The sequence below is a fragment of the Notamacropus eugenii genome, chromosome 3, assembly GCF_028372415.1.
Source record: "Notamacropus eugenii isolate mMacEug1 chromosome 3, mMacEug1.pri_v2, whole genome shotgun sequence".
NCBI lineage: Eukaryota > Metazoa > Chordata > Mammalia > Diprotodontia > Macropodidae > Notamacropus > Notamacropus eugenii.
Window position 1 is genome coordinate 109,838,932 of NC_092874.1, and position 18,300 is coordinate 109,857,231.

The 18,300-nt window shown below is 37.4% G+C and overlaps 1 protein-coding gene across 5 annotated transcripts in view; it reads right to left on the reverse strand.

Annotated features, from left to right (window-relative positions):
- Positions 1-18,300, reverse strand: part of UBN2 (ubinuclein 2) — a 118,969-nt gene that overhangs the window by 58,496 nt on the left and 42,173 nt on the right. For all 5 annotated transcript variants that reach the window (XR_011976191.1, XR_011976192.1, XM_072650078.1 and 2 more), the window contains exons 6-7: positions 11,096-11,597; positions 1,295-1,365 (exon numbers count right to left, since the gene is read on the reverse strand). Coding sequence is in view for 3 of the 5 variants with exons in the window: in XM_072650078.1 (XP_072506179.1) it covers positions 1,295-1,365; positions 11,096-11,597 (573 nt within the window). In the remaining 2 variants the exon portion in view is untranslated. The remainder of the gene's footprint in view (positions 1-1,294; positions 1,366-11,095; positions 11,598-18,300) is intronic.

Below are 18,300 nucleotides of genomic sequence, written 5' to 3' on the forward strand. Positions count from 1 at the left end.
CCTGAAGGTGGTGAGCACCTGGAATCATTTTCTTGATAGAGGAATGGCTTTGTTCCTGCCTAGAAGATAAGATAAAAAGGATATTCCCAGTTGCGGATTAAAAAAAATCTGATCTAGGATTGCTAAGTAACCTAAACAGAAGGAGAAAAGAGAAAGAAGACTAAGAGCGCCAAGTCATGGAGTTTGGGCATTACTGGACACATTGCTTGGTAGTTCTGGCTAAAAAGGGAGCAAGTAGCATAAAGTAAAGTGACAAGGTTGAGGTTGATGAGGGCAGGAGAGGAATGAATCTCTGGATATGACTATGGAAAGGGGGACCTGGGAGAACATACTACACACAACCCATGGGGAAGGGACTAAGTGTCTTCACACATCAGGTCAAATGGGCCAGACTATTACGAAGGTTTAAAAAAAAAAAAGCTTCTTTCTTAACAAGTGAGTGTAACCTACTGCAATAAGCTGCCAAGATTAACTAACATCAATATTTACTAAGTGCTTGCATGGCATATCACTTTATCCTATGCATTTATTTACACATTTGCTGCATAAAACTGTACTCTCAATTGTCTTTATATCACTATCAAAAATGCTATTCACACTAACTCCCAGAACTGGGCATGCATTTTATTTTTTTCTTCAATTAGAGAAACTTATCAAGCTAGCGATAGTCAAAATGTTCCCGTTGTTAACAATTTTATACCCAGCTGCCTTTGGGGACCACAGTAAGCATTTGTTACAATCTTTGGCAATACTCGTTAACCCACAGGCTTATCAGTATTATACTCTAACTAAATGGCTACTAATTTGATATCAAGTGCACATGCGTGCATGCATGCGTACTTGTATATATTACCTTCTTTCCCTCAAATTCTGTAGCTCTTTCATTTAAGATACTTTCCAATGGGCCATAAACACTTGTTACAATCATTTATATAATTTATATTAATTCTCACTAAAAGTCAACAATTAGGGGAATAATTTTTCACAAGCCCAGAGAAATATCACAGTAAAATAATGTGGTGAACCTAGTATTTCATAGAATCTCAAAGAGGAAGGAGCCTCAGAAGCTAGCTGAATATAAACCATACTTTACTGAGAACCCTCCTTATAATATTCCTATCAACTGGTCACTTAGCTTTCATTGGAAAAGATCTATTTAGTGAAGGCACCTCCATGAAACATGATGCAGAACCACTGTTTTTTTGTTATCTAACCCAATACACTGTTTCTTTTTAATAGAAACAAATGTAACAATTATCTCAGGGGTTCTTAACCAAAGAAATTAGTTACTTACTCCAGTAGAATGTTGTTCATATCCTGTGTGAAGAATTTTTTCCTACCTTCTTCATCAAAAAGCTTGGCAGCCTAGAACATACACAGTATAAAGTAAAAACTAATGTTTGCTATAACTTTCATAATAAACAAACTATCTTGAGATAAAGATTAAACACAAAACAGAGACCCAGCAATCTATATGCCCTTCATCCTATTCAGATATCTTCTTAAAATCAAAAGGAAACATAGAGCATTCTCTTCCCACAATATTGCCAATAAAATCAAACTTTTAGATTATTAAATATTTAGAATAAATCCTCAGCTTGGTCCAGCAACAGAATCTATGACAAAAATGCATTTTTTCAGTATGGTCATCTCAGGATTAACCACACAAAATTGTAGGGAATAGAAGCACCAATAAATCAAAAAATCATTTTATTTGGTGTTTTCAGTAGTTTATTGTGTATACATTAGATTATATTGATTACGGTACTGTAAATTTCAATTTACTTCAAACCAATGACACTACATGATTCAAAGACTCAACTTAGGAAGGGCTGATTAGGGCCGGGTTTGCTAATACAGAATGCAGGATAATACCAAACTGCAAAGCATAATACTTACAAGAGCTGTCCTCTCTGAATACTTGCAAACTTAAGAAAAAACACCTCCCCATGACCAAGAGTTCTCTATTCATTGTGTCCCCCTCTTTGCTCCTCAATTATCCTAAGACAGCTAGGAAGATACCCTACCATCAAAGGTGTCCTCCTTTCTTGCCTCTCCTCTGCCCAGGTTGTTGGTCTAATTATAAAGCTGGCACAACTGCACTGCCTCTGTGCTCTACAGTCCCCTGGCCTCTCTCAGCCTTTCCATCCACTTTACCACTGTACCTGTAGGACTCCAGGCCTTTCCACATGGACTGTGGCTGAATAGTCTTTTATGTGTTGTCTTTTCCAATTAAAGTGTGAATTCCTTGAGAGTTGGTTCTGTCTGGCCTCTTCTATTTGTATATGCACAGCTCAGCACAGTAATGGATACATAGTAAGTGCTTAATAAATACTTTTTGATTTTATCATTTACCCAACAATTTCTAAGAAATGATCTTAATTAAAATGGTTATATAATGATGAAATTAACATTCTAATAAAGAGAGAAAGGAATAGATTTTCCAGACAATTAGTGACTTTAAAGTGTTAGTAAAGGTAGTTAAGTAAGACAAATCTGAGGATGGACTGATTCTGTCCTGAGAGTTTTAGGAGAAAAAAAGGGAGAGTAAAAGGCATACATTAGTGTACAAAAGAGGAATAAGGAGGGTAGAATTTGCCGTCTCTCATAAATGAGATACATGAGATAAAGAGTATATAGACATAAAGGAAGAGGTAGGGGAAGCAGGCATCAGATGAACCTCATTCTTACCTGAACTGATCACTCCCCCTACTAAGAAATCTCCAATGGTTTCCTATTAATCCCAAGATAAAATATAAAATCCCATTCAGCATCTAAAGATCTTCATAAGCTAGCACCTTCCTGACTTTCTGGTGGTCTTCCACTTTCTCATGCATTCTGCTCCCAGCTACCTTGGTCTTTGGCAGTTTCACAGATACAACACTATCTCTGAACTCCACACCTTTGCAATGGCTCTCCCCCATTCCTGGAATACTTTGCCCTTTGACATTTTGGGACATGGCAAATACGGGAATTTGTTTTTTGTGACTATGCGCCTTTGTTACAAGGGCTTTTTCTTTTTCTTTTTTTTCCAATGGAGGAGAGAAAAATACCTGTTTTTTAAAGAACATACTTACATTTATACAGAGTTATATTCATAATTGGAGGCTTTCCTGCACATGGCAGGATCTTTATTTAGTAGCCCAAAGAAAAATGCAATAAACAATTACATCAGAGGGCTTTTGATCCTCACTGAGAGAACAATTCAAGGCCACACACACTGTAGTCCAGGTAATTTTAAGGCAGAACACCCTGAAACACTTATCTGTATATTAAGTGATTATTCTCCTATACCTGTTCAGTTTTAGTATCTTCTCCCATGATTTTGCTCTCATCCCTAAAACCAACTAAGACCATCTCTCCCTATTTCCCCAATTATAACTTTATAGATAAATGTCTATCTGGGCCCAAAGAGCCCACGCAACCTGAGATCTTAAATAAGGTCCCTATATCACCTTTTTTCACTAACCTCAAGTAAAACAGGAAATATTCCAACTCTATATCGTTCTCCCTCTTAAGCAATTTCTAGGCTCAAAAATCCAAAAGTGAAAAATCTTAAAGTAAACAGATAACATCTTGCTCCTCACCAATTGCCATTCTGGAACACCCCAAAAGGAGGGAGTTCCTTATCAGAGATGGGAAATTTGCCAGTACAAAGGTGGAAGGATGGGAAACCATCTAGAGAGCTGTGACATTACCATCCCGATCTGGATGCAGATTTGGAAGATCACAGCACCTTGTTCCCATCTTCAGCTGGCTGAAAAGAACATCCTCAGATTAAATCTCATTTAGATAAGTAAGTCTCATGCCTTAGTTTTCTCCTTTTCCTCTACCTAGTGCAGACACTGAGTTACCACATAATCTTTCATCTGAAAAAGATTTTGCAGCAAAATATGGCAACTAAAATGACTGGGGTCATCAATCAAGATTCCTCATTTTGGAACTCACAGAGAAAGCCCTCTTCATCAGTGTGCAGAGAGCTAACCAAGGAAGAAGTCCTACATCAGTAATGAGTCATCTCTTATCAGTTAAAATGTAATCAATTTCATTTCTGTGATGCTAGTTAGTGTTTTCCATGTTAAGAGCCTTATTTTTTTCACCTCAAAGCAAGTATTCATGGTGTAGATTTGTGAGGCTGCAGAGTCCAAAAGTCTTTGGTCTCTTTCATTTTTTACTCCTAAACAACACTAACCAACAGATTTTTTTTGCTATCCTTGCCTATCCCTATTTTGTGTTCAATTCACCAAGGACCTTTTTAAACAATACTGATTTTATTTAGAATGTCTTATCAAATTCTTTGTATAACTTCACTAGCTCTTCATTCTCTACAAACATGTTGTTGCATAAGCTGCAATTATTTTCATGGTGGTCTTTTTTTGTACAAACTTATGAGCACTAAAATACAAAATGTTTCATGAAATATTCCCTGTGGTCTTTGGCCAAACAATAAAATCAACTTCACCATCTCCTTCCATTTGTCACTGTAAGGAATCTCTGTGAGCCAGCCTTCCATTTAATTTCAATATCATTTACAACAAAGGAGATCATGACTGGTATCATTTAGTTCCTCAAGTAGGAGTTAGTCTACTTGCTGGTCCCTAGACAAAGATATTGCAGTTAAAAGAACAATAGTTAGTTTAATATTTCTGACAGCTGGAAGGCAGTATGGTTTTTAGCAGCCCTTTCTACCACTCTGCTGTGATCACTACAGAAGTAGAAGGAAGAATGTGGCAGTATGAAAGATGATTTTGTTTGTCATGGCAAAATAATCCCTAAGCAGTAGGCAGTCTACTAGTAACAAGGTTCTTTCAACCTATATAGGCTGGTCCTCACAAAACAGATATTCTGTTGCCTTGGATTGTGCTCCAAGCATTTCCAGTAGGGCAGAAGCAGGCAAAAAAGGAGCTCTGCTAGCAAAAACTTCAAATACCTGACAGGTTATATCTCCATATCACGATGAGGTATGGTATCCCAGGGGACTTTGCAGATGAAAATGATATAAATACTGAAAACACTTGCATGTGAAAAAATTTGAGACTGGTATATAAAAGTCAGATAACAGAGTTCAGTCATTTAAAAGTAGTTAAATTCTAATATATATGTAAATGTATGCATAATGTTAGAAGTGGTAGGTTAGGTTAATGATATGTATTTAAAATAACTGACCAGAAGACTACTTTAAATAGCAGCTCTCTTAGTACACTTAGTTGTTTGCAGAAAGATCATCCCATGAAGATAAGGAGACCAATCTGTTTAGGGTGGAATTAATCCATATCTTTCACTTCTGGATCTAAGTTCTAGTCTACAGCTTTCCAGTTTTAGAAACTATTTAAGCAGGCACAGAAAAACTGAGGAACTGATTTACACTAATCAAATTCATAAGAGCCTGATTTACAAACCAAAATATCTATTCATTTACATATGGAGAAGACATATTTCAAGCATTTGACCAATTATCTACACAGAACTCCTACTTCTTAGTGGTTAGGTCACTCAAGAGAACAAATTATATATCATAAAGGGGTTTAATGAGTACAATCAGAGCAAAATCAGATAATGGCTTAAACCAGATAAAGATCTGATCAATTCGCCATCTCCAGGCTAGCAGTATTTCTGCCTCATAAACAATTTGTTCCAAACTACATATCACTTCACTGCAGTCCTTTGTAATCTGTTTCTTTTTTGCTTTTGTTTTTTTGCTGCGCTAATCTAATGAAACTGCTCTCTCCAGGATTACCAACAATCTCATAACTACTAAATATAATTGTGTTTTTCTGTCTTCATTTTACTAGATTTTCCTGTAACTTTTAACAGGATTAACCTCTAAAATCTTGTAAAAATGAATGCTAAAAATTGTCTTGACACATAATTGGGAAAAAATAAATACTTAAAAAGTAATAAAATACTTAAAAAAAAATGTACTGTAAAAAATAGTATTGACCTCTTCTTCTCCCCACCCCCACCCCAACCATCTTGTGTACGTCTCCTTTGGTTTTCTTGACACTCTTCTCACAGTGCTAGTCCTACTTATCTGACCATTCCTTTGCTGAACTTAACTCAAGAATCCAATTGTACAAGTATTTATTGAGTGCCAAATACCGTGTGAAGCCCTCAGGATATAAAAACAACAGTCCCTACATACATTCTACTGGGCAAACAACATGCAGTACACAGGTAAGAAAACACAAAATATATATACAAAGTAGATATAAAGCAATGTTAAAAGGGAGAACACTAACAAGTGGCAAGCTAGATCAGGAAAGGCCTCCTGAAGGAAGTGCCACTAAAGCAACTCCTTGAAGAGAACTAGAGATTCCAAAAGGCAGAGGTAAAGAGGAAGATCATTTCAAGAATGGGGGGAAACTTGTACAAAGACAGAGGAGAAAGACTGAACATCATTTGTATAGGAACAAATAGGCCTGCTTGATTTCTGTAGAGTGCTTGATGGTGATTAATCTGCAATTAGTCTGGAAATATAGGTTATTATCAGACTGTGAAGGATTTTCAAAACAAGGAATCTGTGTATTATCTTAGAGACAAAAGGAAGCCACTGAAGCTTCTTGAAAAAGGCAGTGACATGATCAGATCTGTGCTTCCCTTCCTATTGGGCTTTGATAAATGTGGCACCAAGTCAAATATTCTACTATAATAGCACAGAAATCAAAAGACACAGTATTCGTGTCCTTAAGCAGCTTACAATTTAGTGTGCAAGTTGAGGCAAAAACACAAATCAGAACACACATAAGGATTCAGGGAACTGCTGAGAATAATTGTAACCATATTCATTAATAGTAGCCATTAGACAGTGAGTTCCTTGAGTATAGGGGACTGTTTTTTGCCTTTCCTTTGTCCCACAGGGCACAGCGCCTGGCACATAGTAAATATTTCGTAAATGTTTGTTGACTTACTTAAGGATGACTAAGTAAGAGGTGAGTCAATAAGAAATTTGAGGGAAGGCATAAGATTGTACACAGGAAACATGGCACTCAATAGCTTAATGCACAATTCTAAGACACCACGAGGCAGAGCTGAGACAGAAAACATTCTACTCATATGCCATCATCCATGAAGCTGTTCCAATTTACTGCTACTCTGCCCAGCGTCTTTCCCTATCAGTAAACTCACACCACCTCTTTCTCTCCCAGTCTGTAGAAAACTGAATTGCTGGCTGCCTAAGAGTAAAAAAACTCTGATTTCTCATTCTCTCATTATCACTCACGTTGGTTATGGGCCTGTCATTAACAGGGTGAGTAAGACTATCCCCTACTTGCCACAGTATTTCAGAGATGAGTTACTCCAAAGCCTACAAATGACTAGGAAAAAAATGACACTTCTGCATATATGACATCAGGCCACAATTTTCTATAACTCCTCTCTAATGTTTGACTTAACACTCACTATTCCAGGCTCAGGCAACATTTTAAAAAGGCATTTTAAATGGTGTGAGTTTTAAAGCTTCATAGAGAATTTGAATGATGCAAGTTTCTCCTGAAACCTCTTCTGTAAGTAATGTATTTTAAACAACATCCTGGTGCAGAGAGGGAGTTAATGAGTATCTAATATAACAGAAAGATACTAAAAATATTACCAGACACTAATCCTACTTCTACAGGATGATCTCAACAAATGTCCATTAAAAGAACAGCTGTCCTCTGGTTGAGTTACCCTCTGGTTGATATGTGGACATCCTAGGGACCACTAAGGTATCAATAGTTCTTTGTTCCTCCACCAGACTAAAGCACTACTCACTCTTCATCAATCAATAGGTTTGCTCTTCTTCCATGGAAAATTGTCTGATTCCTGCTATCTTCAACAAAGTTTCTAAATTCCACTACTGCTACATGTTCTAGAAATGACTGTCACTTTTGCTACTGATTCTGTTTGTCACTCTTTTTTCTCTACCATTTCTTGTCACTTCTCCTTAGCTTTGGGGATAGTGCTTAGGTTTCAAAGGCCTATGTCACTAGGTAAAGATCCTCCTCATTAGAAAACTGATCAATACAGAATCCATCTTAGATGTAGATTTTCAGGTAGGGGCAGCTAAGTGGTGCAGTGGATAGAGCACCAGTGCAGGAGTCAGGAAGACCTGAGTTCAAATCTCACCTCAGACACTTGACACTCACTAGTTGTGTGACATTGGGCAAGTCACTTAACTCCAACTGCCTCATCCTGGGTCATCTCCAGTCATCCTGATGAATATCTGGTCACTGGATTCAGATGGCTCTGGAGGAGAAGTGAGGCTGGTGACCTGCACAGCCCTCCCTCACTCAAAACAAAGCCAAGTGCAAGTCATGTCATTATTTCTGTGATGGCATGGTCTTCTTTAGCAACGAAGGTTGAACACACACACAGATTTTCAGGTCCTTTCATATATAATTCCTACTTCTGGCTGGCTGGCAACTGCTTTACATCCAGAAACAGATAGAACTGGTCATTTGGCTGTGACATTCAGTATGCCATATTCCAGGAATAACTTGGCTTGAAACACTTGGCTAAAGAGATATAAACCTTTCTGCTTTGAGAAGCACTTTATTTTCTCTCTATGTTCAGGTTCCTGTACACTCTCAGCAAAACACCTATAGAAGCCTTATCACCTTGAGCCTCCTCTTTTTCTCTGCTCTATCATTCAAAACTCATGGATATCATTGTTCATTATCTTCTCCCTGCAGTTCTGCCTAATTCTGATCCTAACCTACCTGGCACACTATTTAGAAAAGGGACGAAGGCAGGCCCAAGTGGTAAAGATGTCAGGTGACAATGAGGATAACCAGATAACTTTAGACTATAGTATAGTGCAGGCCAATTAAGTGCTTAATAAATGCTTGTTGACTGATTATTTACTGCTGTGATTCCAAGGGTACTCTCTAGCAAATGGAGAGCAAACTTCTTCCTAAGAGCACATTTACGATATTCCGCTTGTGGCTATGGAGGGAAGAGAGGAGCCAATAAGTCTGCCCTTCGCCTTATATTTTTTAAGGGTGAAGATGCGAATGCAATAAGCTCCTTTCATCTGATCCTTGGCTTCTCTCAACTTATACATTCCGATCTGATATCACTGATAAACTTTCTAGAGAAGCTAAGTGTGGCTGGAATTATTATATGACATTACTTAATATAGTGGAGGTTAGAAAGCTTTAATTCCCAGATACGAACATTTATTTTCATTTCTTTAATCCTTTAACCTATCACTATGATTTAGTGAGACTTCAAAAAGGATACTGAATGTGATAAGAATAATGAATAAGGCCCAATATCATGTTCCTCAAACTGGTTACACTCGATTACCTATCCCACTTTCTGGGAATTCAGAACATTTGTCAAGTATTCACTGTCCAGTTTTATTTGGAATTATAAATGAAATTAACAATACAGTCTCTCACGAGGGAAAAACATTAATATGCTAAGTTTCTAAGACAGAATGCTGAGATACTCTTTTTCTATTTCAGGTTATAATTTATCATCAAGTCACCTTTGTGCTCAAAATCTTTCAGTGGCTCCATGGAGCCTAAGGACTTAAGCTCAAACTCTTCTGCCTGGCACAGAATACACTCTACAAACTGGTGCCAACATGCATTATTTCAGATCATTGTCCTCTGCTCCAGGCAGACTGCACCATTTCCTGAAGATACTCTAGATTTTCCTGCCCAAGATGTCTAAGAACACTGTTCCCTATGCTGATAAAGTCATCTTTCCTCTTTGCCGACTGAATTCCTATCTATCTCATCAACTTCCATCTATCCCCCTCCTCCATGAAGCCTCCCATTATTGTTTCATCAATAAAGACATTTTCCCCAGGGGAGCTAAATACACCTCTACACCTTTCTCGTGTGCTGCTCACGTTTCTATATATCGGAGATACCTGTTAATGTCTCTCATCACTTTACAAAGCTTTAAGTATTGTGAGAGAAGGGATAATCTCAAATTAATTCTATATTTCCTTAAGGGTATACAGCACAGTGCTCTGTAGATAGTATGCGTTAAAAAAAAATGTTTGCTTACCTGAACTGAACATAAATGCTTATTTACTAAATAATCACCTACTGCCTAAAGCTGCAAGTGTGGCCTATCACCAAGTTTCTGTTCTGTTTCAGTTCTTTCCAGTATTTTCTTGTTCCCCCAACACTAAGCTTTAGGATTCCATAGTTTTCCCTAACCCTGTCAGTCCTCAGGTCTTGTCACCTAAGCATACTTGTAGCTGGATATTTTATAATGGTAAAGATACTTTTTATCAATTTCCAAGTACTTGGAATTACAAAACAGAGCTAGAAGTAGTCTGTTTATTTCTAGGCCTACTCTGTATTTTAAAAGAAACAGATTCACTTAAAATGTTTTAGAACCTTGAAAACACTTTTTTAAGCATTTAAACGGGTATCATCAATAAAATTGTTCATTCATATTTTCATGCTTATCTGAAATGTTTTCTTCATAAGTTATCAATGATATTTATTTTTATTAGACTGCAAACTCCTTGAGGACAGGGACTATCTTTTGCCTCTTTTTGTATCTCCAGCGCTTAGAACAGTGCCTGGCCCACAAGTGAATATTAATAAAGGCTTACTGATTTATTTTTTATTTCAAAATCTTAAGGAATCTCTCAATTTCTGATCTACTAATAACAAACAGAAAAGAAATTTCTAGGTTAAGATTAAGATAACTTAAGGAAGATAACTATGTTATCTGATATTCTGAGGAAAAAAGGGTAAAATTTCCAATTAATTACTATTAAGACTCCATTGGCTACGTTTTGCTATTTCCTATTAGCTATTCTTCCTTCTACATAATGCCCTTCAAGATCTAACACCATCCTTAAAATATTATCTAATTTGATCATCACAACAACTCTGCAAACAAGAGATGTTATCAATACCATTTTATATTTAAGGAAACTCAGACAATCAGAGTTCAAATGTGTTAAATGACTTGCCCAGGGTCACACAGCTAGAATGGTCTGAGGCCAAATTTAAAATCAGGTCTTTCTGACTCCAGGCCCAGGGCTCTATCCATTGCACCACATAGGAAAAAACCAAACTTTTCCCCAAGACATCCTTCAAATAAGTTAAAAGGAATTATTTTCTCTTCAGAAGGTTACACTTACTATGCGGAGGTCTTCAATGCGTTTTTCTAGGCGTATTGGCAGACCTTCTGGGAGGGCGGGCACCACCTTGGGTAAAAGAACCTGAGAGGTGTGGGCTGGCTGGGGAGTGTTTCCGTTCTCTCCCCCTGATTCAGATACAGGGCTACCATTGGAAGTAGCATCCAGTAACCGATCAAAGTCTAAATCACCAAGCATCTCCAGGGCATTTTCAGCCTCCTGAAGTAGTTCATGTTCATTTGTGCTACCAAAAATGGAAAGGACTGGGTCAGCACTATTAAGATTTAAGTCCGAAACTTCATTTCCCATTGCTGTAGCTGCAGATGAAGGGGATTTACTGAGAGTGGTAGTCAACATAGTCACTGGAGCTTTAGAGTTAGATTCTTTCTTTTTTAATGCTTCTTTCTCTTTCTGAAATTTCCTTATCATGGCATCTAGAGAAAGGGGATCTTTGTAGAGTTTCTTCTTCTTTTTTTCAGACTTATGTGAATTTAACGCCACAACTCTGTGGAAAAAGAAAAACTACATGTGATTTTTGAAAGCTAAAATGTCTTACAATGAATATGTAGATACACGCTGAAATTTAAAATACTTGGTAGCAAAGCAAAGTTTGTGTGTATCTTAAGAATTTGTTTATATCAAATTATACTTTCCTATCAATTTCCTTCTTCTTCTTCAACAAGAAACAGATACCAATCGTAGGTTAAGTATGCGACTATTAAGTCGGGAGAACAGAAGGAAAAGATTAACTGGAACAAACCCAAGTAAAAACAACTCAAGTTGATGAAAATCAACTAAGACTATGAAGTACTCTTCATATTACTAGAAATCACCTTCTTTAGAATGTGAATACATGAAGAAATCAAAACGATTTATAGTCATATGAAAAAATGCTCTAAATCACTACTGATTAGAGAGGTACAAATCAAAACAACTCTTGAGATACCATATTACACCTATCAGATTGGCTAACATGACAAAATAGGATGATGATAAATGTTGGAGAAGATATGGGACAGCTAGAACACTAATTCACTGTTGGTAGAGCTGTGAGCTGATCCAGTCATTCTGGAGAACAATTTGGAACTATGCCCAAAGGGCTACAAAAATGTGCATACCCTTTGTACCAGTAATACCACTTCTAGGACTGTATCCCCAAGAGATCATAAAAATGGGAAAGGGTCCCCACGTGTACAAAAATATTTATAGCAGCACTCTGTGATGGCCAAAAACTGGAAATCAAGGGAATGCCGATCAATTGCATAAATTATGGTATATGAATGTAATGGAATACTATTGTGCTACAAGAAATGATGAACAGGAAGATTTCAGTGAGGCCTGGAAGGACTTATATGAACTGATGCTGAGTGAAAGGAGCAGAACTAGGAGAACTTTATACACAGCAACAACCACAGTGTGTTAGGATTTTTTCTGGTAGACTTAGAACTTCACTGCAATGCAAAGACTTAAAATATTCCCAATGGTCTCTTAAGGCAAAATGTCTTCCACATAGAAGAAAGAAGTATTGAAATTCGATCACAGAACGTAGCAGATCATTTTCTTTTGTATTACATTTTGGTTTGTTTTATGATTTCTCCCATTCATTTTAATTCTTCTATGCAACATGACTACAGTGAAAATGTATTTAATAGGAATGTATGTGTAGAACCTATGTAAAATATGCCAACTTGGGGAGGGAGGGAGAGGAAGGGGGAAAAAAACTAAGTTATATGGAAGTGATTGTAGAACACTGAAAACAAATAAAATAATAACAAAAAAAGAAGAATGTGAATACATGTAAGGTACTAGAACTATAAATAAGTAAATCAAATTCAAGATCACTTTACCGAAAAAGAGAGAGAGAATGGACATCTGATAATACTCTAATACATGTCCTGTTTAGCTTGCACTTCAATATGAGCAGAAAGAAATAGAACCTAAATTTTAAGACTCTTAACTTGGTGTACCTTGAGCTCTAAATCACTACTCCCAATATTTGATTCATTTACCTTTCATATTTACTTAAAAAGAAAAGTAGAATAGGAAAGAAGGAGAATCAAGGCTGACAGACAAACGTGTATAATTTTCAAAGGCAAAATTTTCTTATAATAACTACAGAACAAGATACAGGGCATATAAAAAAGCTAATAACCATTTAAAATATGAAGTATTATATGAAAGAAGAAATTATAATGTTATATACTCCAATTTTGGAAATGTCAATCAATCAATCAATCAAATAAGCATTCACTGAGTACTCACTATACACACCAAGCATTATGCTAAGCCTTGAGAATACAAAGAAAGATAAAAAAAAGTTACTCCCTCAAGAGGCTTACATAGTAATGGGGGAGACAAACAATAAATGGATACACAGAAAACAGACAGAGAAGGAAGACAGTAACCTTAGAGAGGAAAGTTCAAGTGGCTGGGGAGGGGGGAGATCACAAGGGGACTGGAAAGACTTCCTGCAGAAGGGACTATTTAAGCTGAATTTTGAAGTAACTCAGGAAGATCAAGAGGCACAGGTGAGGAGGGAGAGTATTCAAGGCATTAGGAAAAGCCAATGTAAAGGTATAGAGATAAGAGACAGGGGTATCACATTTAAGGAAGAGTAAGTAGGCCATACAGTTCTGTGGTAGGAAGGGGAGAAGCAGTGTCAAGTGGGAGAAGATTGCAAAGGTTAAAAAGGCATCAGGTTGTAAAGAGCCTTAGAGGACTTCAGAGGATCCTAGAGGTAAGAGAGAGGAGTCAAGAGTTTACTAAGTAAGGGACTATATGAATAGTCATATGATTTAGGAATGTCACTTGGGCAGCCACATAGAAGATGAACTGGAGTGGGGAGACAGTTGAAGGGAGAAACCATAAAGTATAAAACAAAACTGCCCTGATATTCTAGAACCAGAGGGGAAAATAAATATTGAAAGAATCCACCAATCATCTCCTGAAAGAGATCCCAAAAGAAAAACTCTTAGGAATACTGTAGCCAAATTCAAGAGCTCCTGAAGTATTATACTCAATTTTGCTGGGTAGGTGATTCTTGGTTTTAATCCCAGTTCCCTTGACTTCTGGAATATCATATTGTGGGGGGATCAACTGGCTGATAGTATAACCCACCCCACTGGAAGCAGAGATCTACCTTGACAAAGAGCTCAAAAGTCAAGTAAATGCCTGAGGAAATGAGCAAAAAACAAAACAAAAAAAGAATCAGACTACAGAATCTTACTTTGGTGATCAGGAAGACCAAAATATGTAAACAGAAGACAACAAAGTCAAAGCTCCTCCACCCAAAGCCTCCAAGAAAAATATGTATTGGTGTCAGGCCATGGAAGAGCTCAAAAAGTTACTTTCTTCAGCATTTTATTTGGATCTCCATTAATAAGCAGTTGACTTGTTTTTCATAATTTTCTTGAATCACTCTCACTTCTCTTTCCATTTTTTGCTCTACTCTTGATTTTCAAAATTCTTTTTGAGCTAGTTGTCTTGGGGTGAGTGGAAGGGAGAGATGGAAGGAAAATTTGGAACTCAAATTCTTGTGGATGTTGAAAACTAAAAATAAATAAATTAGAATTTTAAAAAAAGAGGATGTAGATGAGAGATGTTGTGATGACAGAAAAGACAACATTTGTCAATAGAGTTGATATGTGGGGTAAGTACGAGGGACAATTCAAAGATAACTTCAAAGTTATGAACCTGGGCACTGGGAAAGATGGTAGTGTACTTGACGGTAACAAGAAAGGCCAGAAAAGGGGAAGAGTTTTGGGAGGAAAGATGAGGATTGAGACATACGGAGATGCTTACAGGACATCTGGTTCAAAACTTTTCAGTAGGTAGTTAAAGATACAGGAACAGAGCTCAACAGGGAGACTAGGGCTGGATATAAAGATTTAGCTATCGTCTGATAGATAGGATAACTAATATTGTGGAACTGATGAGATCACCAAATAAGATACAGGGAAAAGAGAATAGGATCCAAGACAAAGCCTTGGAAGCTATCCACAGTGAGGGGATGTGACCTGAATGAAGATTGTGTCACAAAATCTCAGAGAAGAGAAATTATCTAAAACTGTCTTGAGTTATTTCCAATATGATCAGTCATTTAAACCAGCAATTAACAATTCCATGCAGCTTTGACCTCTATTGGACTCTGCATGGAAAAGGTAGGTATGCTTTTCTTATTCCTATCTGGAAAAAACAAAAATTAATTTTTCACCAGCATAAAAGAATAGTAATAATTTGCTTTTTCCAGTTTTACATCAATCTGCTTTCTTTAGTTTTTTCCATTAATTGTGAGTGTCCTTCAAGGCTGTGTCTTGGTGTCTTGAAACTTCTTTTCTTCTGCTTCTATACAATTTCATTTGGTAAGAGCATCAAGTACTGTGGCTTCAATAGGTATTTCTAGACAGATGATTCTCAGATCTATTTATCTAGCCCTAATCTCTCTTTCAACCTCCAATGTCTTATCACCAATTGCCTATAAGACAGATCAAACTCAACATATCTAAGGCAGGACTCATTATCTTTCTTTCCTAGTTCTAGGTTCCTATTACTGTCAAGAGCACCAACATCCTTCTAATTATTCATAGTTTGTAACCACTGTGTCATCATCAACTCTCTAACAGAACTCACTGGACATATTCCATCTGTTCCCAAGTCTTGTCATTTTTACCTTAACAACATCTTTCATATATGTTACTTTCTCTCCACTCATCCAATTGTCATCTTTGCCTGGACTGTTCTAATACCTCACTGCTGGTCTCTTTGTCTCAAGCCTCTCTCCATCTCAATATCCACCCTTTCTTTCAGCTACCCAAGTAATCTTCCTAGAAGCAAAGATCTGAACATGTCACCCCTCTACTCAATAAATTACAAGAATTCTCTATTATCTCCAGGATCAAACATAAAATCCTCCATCTGGCTCACAACCTGGCCTCTCTCAACTTTTCCAATCTTCTTACACTTCTCCTCCATATACCATCATAGGTTCCCAAAGTGGGTGACACCGTTCCTTAGTTGGTGCTGAAATGATGGGTTGGGGGTCGGTAGTAGTTTGAAATGATGTAAATTTTGAAAAAAAACAAAACAAAAACATTAGAGGGTTAAAGAAAGTAGATTTCCAGGGGGATACTGAGTACTTTTTTTAAAGGAGGTCGGAGGCCAAATAAGTTTGGGAACCTCTGCTCCAATTACATAACCTGCTGTTCCTTGAATTCCATCTCCCAACTCTGTTCCTTTCACTGGCTGCCCCTTATGCCTAGAATGTTCTTCCTCCTCATGTCTACCTTCTGCTTTCCCTGAAGACTCAGCATAAATTCCACTTCTACAAGGAGCATTTCATAGTTCTTTCTACCCCTTTCTTCATCCATCCAACCAGCTACTGCCATCCCTCTAGGACATATTCCCATTTACACTGCATGTATCTTATGTGCACAGTTGTTGGCATACTGTCTCCCACATTAAAATGCTAACTCTTTGAGGTCAATGATAGTATTTTTTCCCTTTTACTCTATTCCTAATGCTTAGCATAGTGCCTGGATAATCAATTAATAAATATTTGTTAACTGACCAACTGATCTGTATTCATATATAAGAATAGATATAATTGACAAAATTTTATGTTCTAATTAAAGAGAAAGCAGTATAGTAAAGGATACAGATATGCATACCAAGCATTGAACCATTTGTCCATATTTACTCAATAGTGTGATACTGAAAAGTAAGCCAAGTGGAAGAGAACCGAGGAAACATTTCCCTCCCTCCTTTCAACACAAGAGTGAGGGACTACTGGATATGAAGGCACACCCAGTCACTGTGCTGGTAGTTTTTACTTTTGGGGAGAATGATAAAGGAAGGCTCCCTGGGGTAGAAACTGGTTGAGTTTGGTGAGAAGAAGTAATAACCAGAAATAACTTGGATATAAACAAAAAGGCAACAATAAAACTTTCTACTTAATTAAAATGTAAACACACACAAAAAAATTCGCTCTTAAGGATTTCTGCTACTATTTTAGTAAAGCGTTTTTGGCTATTAAGAACACGTGGAGTAGAGTCAAGATGGAGTATAGAAAGGAATACAGCAAACTCTCCCAAAAACAACTCCTCCAATCAGCTCTAAACAATACACCAGACTGAATCCTGATCAGGAAATTTAAAATAAAGCCAAAGTGAATCATTTTTCTAGTCCAGGTCATAGGGAAAAAGGGAGGTCTGTGAACTCTAAGGACAGGGTCTGGCCCAGAAAGTGCCACATGAAATATTCCAGGGGCCAGGGACTGAAAGAAAACCTAGCGTGTGCACAAGAGCCAGCTGGAATCCCAGATTCATACCTGACATCATGCAGGTACAGGAACACGTGGCAACTGCGCTACCTACTACCCAGTTTTAGGTCACAGATCCAAAATGGACTAAGGAGGGAACTTCTATTCAGGGGTGGCATTCTGAAATAATGAGTAGCCACAGGCCCTAATCCATGTACTGAGCAAGAAACAAGCTCAGAAGCAACAGCAATGCAGTGCAGACCCCAGGGGTTGGGTAGAGTCTCAGTTCCAGCTTCTAGCCAAATCTGAAGTTTGCAAAAAAAAAAAATCAGGGCTGGAATCCCAAAACAAAGGGAAGCCTACAAAGCGATGCCATGCTGAAAGAACAGAGCTTTTTTCCAGCTAGTTGATGGTGGCTGAGTGCATCAGCATCTACTGTTGGCTCAGACCCAAAACCAGGTCAGGAACTTGCAGAGTTCAGATCAATGGAGCAGTAATCAGGCTTTGCCCTGGATCACACTACTCTGGGAGCACTGAAAAGCTGCAGGTCCCCAGCCTAAGCTATTCCTAAGAGTCTAGAATAATATAACACTCAGTATCCTAAGAAATCAGGAGCAGAACCAGACCATAACCTCCCTGCAGTACCAGTACTACGCAGAGGCTGGCCCTAAAATAAAGTTCAAAGTCAGAAAGCAGGTTTGAAGAATGAGTAAACAAAAAAAGAATCTCACCATAAAAAGTTATTATGGTGACAGAGACTTTCAGAAAAAAAGAATGACTCCAAAACAGCTACAAGCAAAGCCTCAAAGGAAAACACAACTTAGGGACAAGTTTAAATAAAAGAAACAAAAATTTTTTTTAAAAAAGTTCAAAAAAATTTATAAGTGAAACAAGAGCACGACAGGAAAGTAGGGGAAAATAAACAAAAGTTACAGACAAAAGATAAGAAAGG